This window comes from Saccopteryx leptura, chromosome 8, assembly GCF_036850995.1.
Source record: "Saccopteryx leptura isolate mSacLep1 chromosome 8, mSacLep1_pri_phased_curated, whole genome shotgun sequence".
Classification (NCBI taxonomy): domain Eukaryota; kingdom Metazoa; phylum Chordata; class Mammalia; order Chiroptera; family Emballonuridae; genus Saccopteryx; species Saccopteryx leptura.
The window spans coordinates 66590455-66597963 of record NC_089510.1 but is presented as its reverse complement, the minus strand read 5'-3'; the positions used below and the strand labels follow the sequence as shown (position 1 = coordinate 66597963).

Here is a 7509-nt window from a genome sequence, read left to right as displayed (position 1 = left end):
CAAGTGAAACTAAATACAAGTTGGTCACTTTTCTGATTTAGTATTTTTTTAAGTTTCTTAGATCCTAGGAGATTTTTAGTAGGTTTTAGATGAGACAATAAGGATCTCTGACTTCTATACTCAGAAAATGTTTGGCATTACTTCAAATCTGAATTTGAACATTACAGGTGTATGGATAGAAACATCACTAGACTGAGGGCCCAGTCCACTTTGTTATCTTGGTATTCGCTTTTGTGACAGTTCCTGGCATAATAATAATTTTCAAATCAATAAATAAGTGAGTTAAAAATACATGTGGTATTTAGAACCAAATATCATATCAAATATGATATACAAATATAGAAAATTAAGAATCTCTTTTTTCAGTTCTCAGACTTTGAAAAACACTGGCTTTCTGAAGTAATGAGAAAATGTTTTCCTGATTATTCATGATATCTTGCAGTATGGGTAGAAGTGTATTTTAAAGTTAAATGAGTAAATACATTGATTTTTGTTTTTACCAATGGGCCTGAGTTAAGGTTACAGTTGAAGACCTTTAGAGCTTAAAGAATCATGCAGATTATTCAAACAGCAAATGCTGTATTGCTCTCACTTTCAATAAGTCAACATTCATTATGTATGAGTGATTAAAACTCAGTCTTTAAAAAAAACCCACTATAGCCCAGAATCAAAACCTATCTAGTCCCCAAACAGCGTATGTCATAAGCACCCATTTAAATTCCTTCATTACAAGGAAAATGACTTAGTTGTTCTATGCTTGCAAAAGTTTACAATGATTTTATCAGGCATTCCTCACACCGGTTAAAATTATTTGCATTATTTTGAAGAGAGCTAGTGAAGACCGGAGGCAAAACGGGAAGAAGAGACATTTGCAAATTCCGCTACACGTTTTTTTTCGCCCTGCTCAATGTTTGGTGAACCGGGTTTTCTGGGATGTGCTGGGTGGCCGACATTTCCCTAGCAAGAGTTTCATACTTTTAAGATCTGAATGGATGTTAAACGCTCGGGCTAAAGGCCAGGCGGCTCTTTACTGTTAAATAGCCTTTTCCCACTTCTATTTAATCGAGCAGAATAACCCGATCCCCCTCCAGTGCAGAACGTGGAGGTGCCTGTCTGGCCGCCACCGAGCGCCGACCGCAAACGACGAGCTCAACCCCTTTTGCCTCGGGGAAGCCGGGCCACCAGCAGACACCACGCTTCAGGGTCCCGCCTCCGGCCCCGCTCTCCGGGCCGCCTCTGCTTCAGGGACGCGGAAACCCCGTAGGAGCAGGGTGGGAGGGGAACTCGATTTGTCTACTGCATGCTGCAATATTCTTCCGCCACGAAGCAAAGAGTCCCAACCTCACTCCTGGGTCCTGGGATTCCCAGCGACCTTATAGTATCTTGAAATAACCAACCTGGATTTCCCCACTGACTTGTTTAGGACATTTTCAGAGATAAGGACCCCACGATCACAATTTTGTTGCTAACCGGAGAGCGACGAGGAAATTCCTCCGCAGAAAACGGGTTCCGGCCACGAGCCTATAAAAAACGGGCGGCGTGGTCTCCTGTCTTTTCAGTCGGGCGCAGAGTGGTTTTTCGTAACATGTCTGGTGGCTCCGCGGATTATAACAGGTAAGGTTCTTTTTCCTGGGGCTCGATTGTGGGGAAGGTCGTGTAGCGCCGTGGGAGATTGTAGTAGCTGTTGTGGAGGCAGCGAACTCCAGGTTCATAGGTGTTTCTTTGGGGTATGGTACCCCTGTGTCCTTCGAGAAGCTTCCATGATGGGTAGGGCCCTGGACTAGGAGAAGACAAGGGCACGAAAATTAAATGGTGTGATGTCTTCTCCCCGTGCCCATATGGAGCTGACATTTAGTTAAAGCCGTGACACAGGCCTAATTCTATTCGGTACAGTGTAACCGGGTCCGAAGCTTTAATTGCGGCCAGCGGCGAGTTGAGTGCTACTTTTTTTGGTGGGGGTGGGAGAAGGTGACAGCGGCTCCCACTCGCCACGGCCCGAAGAAGCAGTGGGACTGGACCGGCGACGGGGTCCGGGCGGGCCGTTGGCATAGCCCTCGCCAGGCCTATGCCCGCGTCAATCAGCCGGCTTGCGCATTGTTAGGGGCGGGGCATTGTGTGAAGCTCTCGCGAGATGGGAGCGCCGGGCTTGGGGGAAGGGCCGGCGACTGTGGGGCTTTTCCGTCCGCCCTGGGTTCTCAACCTTTTGACGGGCGCACAGCCGATAAATCATGTGCCTAGCTTCACCAGCTTCCTTTGCTCTTTTAGTAGGAAGTGAACACGTACGGGGGAGGGCAGCCCGTTGTGACAGATTGTAAAGGGCCGTCTCCCTAATGTGAATTTGAGTGGCTTGGGAAAGGGATGTTTTCTAATTGCAGTCGTCTTGTCTGCAGAGAACATGGCGGCCCAGAGGGAATGGACCCCGATGGTGTCATCGAGGTAAGAAATGTGTGTGGATTTTGAAACTCTGGAATGGTGAGTTTGTTCATCCTATTTATTCCTTTTTTTTTTTTTTTAACTTATAGAGCAACTGGAATGAGATTGTTGATAACTTTGACGATATGAATTTAAAGGAGTCTCTCCTTCGAGGCATCTATGCTTACGGTTTTGAGAAGCCTTCAGCTATTCAGCAGAGAGCTATTATCCCTTGTATTAAAGGTAAAAGAACTCGTTGGCACTTTGTAAAAATGAAATCATTGTTTTACATAGACCTCGACCATAAAAGGGAAAATAACTTATGGGGGACTAGTACCTACTTGTATTCCTTAAAGTGAAATGATGGCAATCATCTTTCGGGACTGACCTGAAATGAACAGAATACTCATTGCTGATCACTTGATTATTTGGGCATAATTCATGTGCCAAATGGAATACATAGTGTAAACTAGAAGTGACGGTTTGATGTGGGATCGGTAAATATGTATCCTACTTTTTTTAGGGTATGATGTGATTGCTCAAGCTCAGTCAGGTACTGGCAAGACAGCCACATTTGCTATTTCCATCCTGCAACAGTTGGAGATTGAGTTCAAGGAGACCCAAGCACTAGTATTGGCCCCCACCAGAGAACTGGCACAACAGGTATTGATAGTGTAGTTCAAAAAAACTGCTTGCGTGTTGCATAGGTTTCAGGTTTCACAACTGAAGAATTTAAAGCATAAAGCAGTATAAACTGGTCCTATCAGAGCCCTCCTTTTAACTGTCCATGCATGCAGGGAGTTCTGTTGAAAGTTATATAGGAACCGGGTGTGCAAGTATGGTTTGCAGGGTTTTATAACAGATGGAGAAAAACCAAAAAGTTTACTGTTTAGGGTGGACTATATCTGTTTTCATTTTTAAGTTTGAATGTAGTTGTGCAACATGAAAACTGCAATGACATGTTGTCATTAGTTATGATGCATCTGTTGCATGATATGTTTTCAAAGCTCACTGGTAATACAGGCTTAGAAGTACACATTGCTAGTAAAAGTGTAGGCTTTATTGAGGTCAAGATTGTCACTGCCCTGTGGGGAAAAATGAGCTTAGATGTAATTGCAGAGATTGGTCCACTATTTACATCTCCCTACACAATGAAAAATAAAGGACAGGTTTTTAGTTCTTAATCAAGTTGGTACCTGGGGCAATAGGTTCCCAAGTTGGCCAAAGCACAAGAAGACATTTCAAAGGAATTTTACCTTGAAGCAGTTAGATCAGTCTGCATTTCAAGCTTGGAGATAAGATAGTTAAGTGCTATGCATGCATAAAAGCTATTTGCAGACCAGATAGTTGCCATTATGCTTTGGAAGTTTAGTCACAGCCTGTAATTTTCTTGGATAATAATTAAGGCTCTTGACTTTTAGATCCAAAAGGTAATTCTGGCACTTGGAGACTACATGGGAGCAACTTGTCATGCCTGCATTGGTGGAACCAATGTTCGCAATGAAATGCAAAAACTGCAGGCTGAAGCACCACATATTGTTGTTGGTACACCAGGGAGAGTGTTTGATATGTTAAACAGAAGATATCTTTGTAAGTATTGCTGTTGAGTGAAAATTTTTTTACTATAAAAAATTCAAATATCCCTGAGAATATAGAAATGATAGTATGACTTTTTAACAGCTCCAAAATGGATCAAAATGTTTGTTTTGGATGAAGCAGATGAAATGTTGAGCCGAGGATTTAAAGATCAAATCTATGAGATTTTCCAAAAATTAAATACAAGTATTCAGGTGAGCTTTATTTCACCCCCTCATATAGCTTAAGTTGAGGTTTAATGCAGGAACTGTTACAATACAACTGAAGTGTTTTATTGTCGTTCCCCCTGCTTAAAGTAATTGATGCATAACTATCTCTGTCTAGCTCAATTTCATAGCAAGACAGAGACGCTTGGTCTCAAACATTTTTTTTTGAGTATTGTGAAAGTTGTGCTACTTGTGTGACACCATCATCTTTTTAAAGGTTGTGTTGCTTTCTGCCACGATGCCAACTGATGTGTTGGAAGTGACCAAAAAATTCATGAGAGATCCGATTCGAATTCTGGTGAAAAAGGAAGAATTGACTCTTGAAGGAATCAAACAGTTTTATATTAATGTTGAAAGAGAGGTAACTTGTCTAATTATTAAATAAAAACATAGCCAGGTTTTTGGCCTTCTTGTATAAGCACTGTGCTAAAATTGCAGAAACTGGGATCACATCTTGGTTTTTGTAATAATGCTAGCAGAGTACACACAAGAAGAAAAGTAAATGCACTAGATTGTAAAGACTGGGGTGGACCTCTTTCTTAATGTCCAGTATCCTTTGTCTTAAGATTTGGTGCAATATGTTTTTAGACCAGTCTAATAGTGAATTTCTTGATTGTTAATTGGAAACGAAACTGTTTTAATGACTTGACTTTCTCTTTGAAATACTGTAGGAATGGAAGTTGGATACACTTTGTGACTTGTATGAGACACTGACGATTACACAGGCTGTTATTTTCCTCAATACAAGGCGCAAGGTGGACTGGCTCACTGAGAAAATGCATGCCAGGGACTTCACAGTTTCTGCTTTGGTAAGAGGTGTTCTAATCTAATACAGTAATTTAAAATGATGTTGATTCATTATAGCAGGATTCAGACTACAATATAGCTGTTAAGTGCTGTGTTGTCGTTCCCCCTGCTCAAAATAAAGTTGTTTCTTCACTATACCTGTCTGCTATACTCTTTAGCAGCCAGGTACGCTTGGTCTCATACATGTGATTGAAATTATTGATTTGACTGGTGATTTTTGAATTAAGGTTTGTTGATTTGCAGCATGGTGACATGGATCAGAAGGAAAGAGATGTTATCATGAGGGAATTCCGATCAGGGTCAAGCCGTGTTCTGATCACTACTGACCTGTTGGTGAGTTAGTCTTACTGCTGTTTTTAATGTACCAAAAGTTTTTTGTGGGGGAAGGTTTCTTTAATAACCTTTACCAACTTGAGCTATTTGGGAGAATAAAGAAGACCACACTCCACAGTGAGCTATATCACTAAACATATAGTTCGCTACTATTTTGTGGCCTACATTACATTAGGTGTCCAGTTTTTAATTAGAATTTGAGTATCGTACTATTGTATTTCAGGCTCGTGGGATTGATGTGCAACAAGTATCATTGGTTATAAACTACGATCTACCTACCAATCGTGAAAACTATATTCACAGGTGAGTAGATGGCACCTTGGCTTACTTGGTAAAATGAGTTCACGTATTGCTTTTCTACTGACGGATTTGTCTGAAAGGTAGCCTCAATTCAGGGACTTGTCAAAAGACAGGAATGTGGTAAGATGTAATTAAAATTGTATTTGGGAAGATTGGTCATTTCACAGTGGGAAAACAATTGTAAACAGTGCCCAGATTGTGGGCTTTCATACATATGGATTAGATTGTTTTTGATCTGTTGGTTTTAGTTTATTTTTAGTGATGCTCTTGTGTGTCTATGTGCTTTCTTGGTGATTATAGTTGGGATTTTCTTGGTGTCATCTGGTAGCAATTTGAGCAGTCCCTGGTTTAGTTATAGTGGCTTTATCCCTAGATAAATTGAATTGTACTTTGTTATATGATGTAAAAAAAGACTTTTTAAAAAATACAGGAGTCGATAGCAGCAGTTGATGACGAGATGGCACTCAGAAACGGCGTTGACGTAATTTAGGACGTGGAATCATAAGCGAAACAGCACACTGTTTGAATAAAGAGCGAGTCGGTATTTATACTTGTTTTTCTTTTGTCATGATTATTTGATATTTTTAAGTTGTTCCAGCCAAGGCATTTTTGTATATTAGGTGGTTTGTGTTATCTGGTTCATATCAGAAAGGTGTAGAAAGTTGTTTTGGAGGTAAACACGTTTGAGTAATGAGTATAACGTGTGAAACTGAGCAAAAAAGCAGTGATGAGTTTGGGACACCATACCAAATACTTGTTTTCCCACTGGAAAAAGTTGTAAGTTTTAGACAATAGTTAACCTTGTAGCATTTGTATTTACAGTTTACAGTTCCAGAACTGCGTCGATATGGATTACATAACTTCTTTTTGTTTTTATCACTGGTGTGCTTACATCTGTCCCAGGCTGACTTCTGCTCTTGGCTGGCCCACTTTGGTATGGGCTTTTTAATTTCACTACCCCAAACATAATACTGTCATCTGCTTTAAAAATAATAATGCTCAAGACACCTGATAAAATCTCATTTTGCAGCCAGACAAGCCTTGAATCTGCAAAGGAAGATTTTTTTTCTCTAGATATTGATTAGCAGATAGTGCTCCAATTAGAAGGACGAACTATATAACCTTGATATGTAAACAGCAGCTGGTGGTTAACAAGTGGATCATCATGTTCAGTAGTTCATGCATTGTTAGAAGAAAACATTCTAATTGCTAATTTCTTTTCTTACACAGAATTGGCAGAGGGGGTCGATTTGGGAGGAAAGGTGTGGCTATAAACTTTGTTACTGAAGAAGACAAGAGGATTCTTCGTGACATTGAGACTTTCTACAATACTACAGTGGAGGAAATGCCAATGAATGTGGCTGACCTTATTTAATTCCTGAGATGAGAGTTTTGAATGCAGTGCTCGCTGTTGCTGAGTAGGCGATCACAACGTGCATTGTGCTTCTTTCTTTGGGAATATTTGAATCTTGTCTCAATGCTCATAACGGATCACAAATACAGATTTTGATAGCAAAGCGACTTGAGTCGTGAGCTCTTGCGAGGAAAGTCATTGGCTTTATCCTCTTTAGAGTTAGACTGTTGGGGTTGGGTATAAAAGATGGGGTCTGTAAAATCTTTCTTTCTTAGAAATTTATTTCCTAGTTCTGTAGAAATGGTTGTATTAGATGTTCTCTATCATTTAATAATATACTTGTGGACTAAAAGATATAAGTGCTGTATAAAATCAGCCAATTATGTTAAACTAGCTTATCTGCCTTTATTGTGTTTGTCATTAGCCTGAATAGAAGGCTTTTAAAATTGATTTTTTTTTTTAAAGAAAACATTTGAATGCATTTTGTTTGGTATTGTATTT

General features: G+C 40.1%; 1 protein-coding gene and 5 non-coding genes across 7 annotated transcripts; all 6 read left to right on the top strand.

Moving 5' to 3' along the window:
- The first annotated feature begins 1478 nt into the window (after positions 1-1478).
- Positions 1479-7467, top strand: EIF4A2 (eukaryotic translation initiation factor 4A2). 2 transcript variants are annotated; one of them, XR_010746773.1, is made up of 12 exons: positions 1479-1614; positions 2391-2436; positions 2523-2655; positions 2936-3075; positions 3834-4002; positions 4093-4202; positions 4432-4575; positions 4886-5023; positions 5265-5354; positions 5578-5657; positions 6085-6195; positions 6885-7021. XR_010746773.1 is itself a non-coding variant. In XM_066346801.1 (11 exons), exons 1-11 carry the CDS (start codon positions 1586-1588, stop codon positions 7027-7029), a joined length of 1224 nt encoding a protein of 407 aa, XP_066202898.1. In that variant the 5' UTR covers positions 1482-1585; the 3' UTR covers positions 7030-7467. The 2 variants fall into 2 exon arrangements, 1 of the variants encoding a protein (XP_066202898.1); XM_066346801.1 differs by lacking the exon at positions 6085-6195 and having other exon boundaries at positions 1482-1614; positions 6885-7467.
- Positions 2766-2834, top strand: LOC136380275 (small nucleolar RNA SNORD2). Its single transcript, XR_010746941.1, has one exon. It is a non-coding gene; the product is annotated as a small nucleolar RNA SNORD2 (small nucleolar RNA).
- LOC136380227 (small nucleolar RNA SNORA63) lies at positions 4247-4373 on the top strand. Its single transcript, XR_010746903.1, has one exon. It is a non-coding gene; the product is annotated as a small nucleolar RNA SNORA63 (small nucleolar RNA).
- LOC136380269 (small nucleolar RNA SNORA81) lies at positions 4619-4796 on the top strand. The gene has a single exon (XR_010746936.1). It is a non-coding gene; the product is annotated as a small nucleolar RNA SNORA81 (small nucleolar RNA).
- LOC136380226 (small nucleolar RNA SNORA63) lies at positions 5076-5206 on the top strand. Its single transcript, XR_010746902.1, has one exon. It is a non-coding gene; the product is annotated as a small nucleolar RNA SNORA63 (small nucleolar RNA).
- LOC136380242 (small nucleolar RNA SNORA4) lies at positions 5383-5522 on the top strand. Its single transcript, XR_010746916.1, has one exon. It is a non-coding gene; the product is annotated as a small nucleolar RNA SNORA4 (small nucleolar RNA).
- Positions 7468-7509: the final 42 nt, after the last annotated feature.

What these genes read in the sequence shown, in the direction of transcription:
- EIF4A2 (XM_066346801.1), top strand. Translation starts at nt 1,586, where the DNA reads ATGTCTGGTGGCTCCGCGGATTATAACAG. An exon ending in GGCTCCGCGGATTATAACAG is followed by an intron (nt 1,615 to 2,390) that starts GTAAGGTTCTTT and finishes TCTTGTCTGCAG; the next exon opens with AGAACATGGCGGCCCAGAGG. An exon ending in CCAGAGAACTGGCACAACAG is followed by an intron (nt 3,076 to 3,833) that starts GTATTGATAGTG and finishes CTTGACTTTTAG; the next exon opens with ATCCAAAAGGTAATTCTGGC.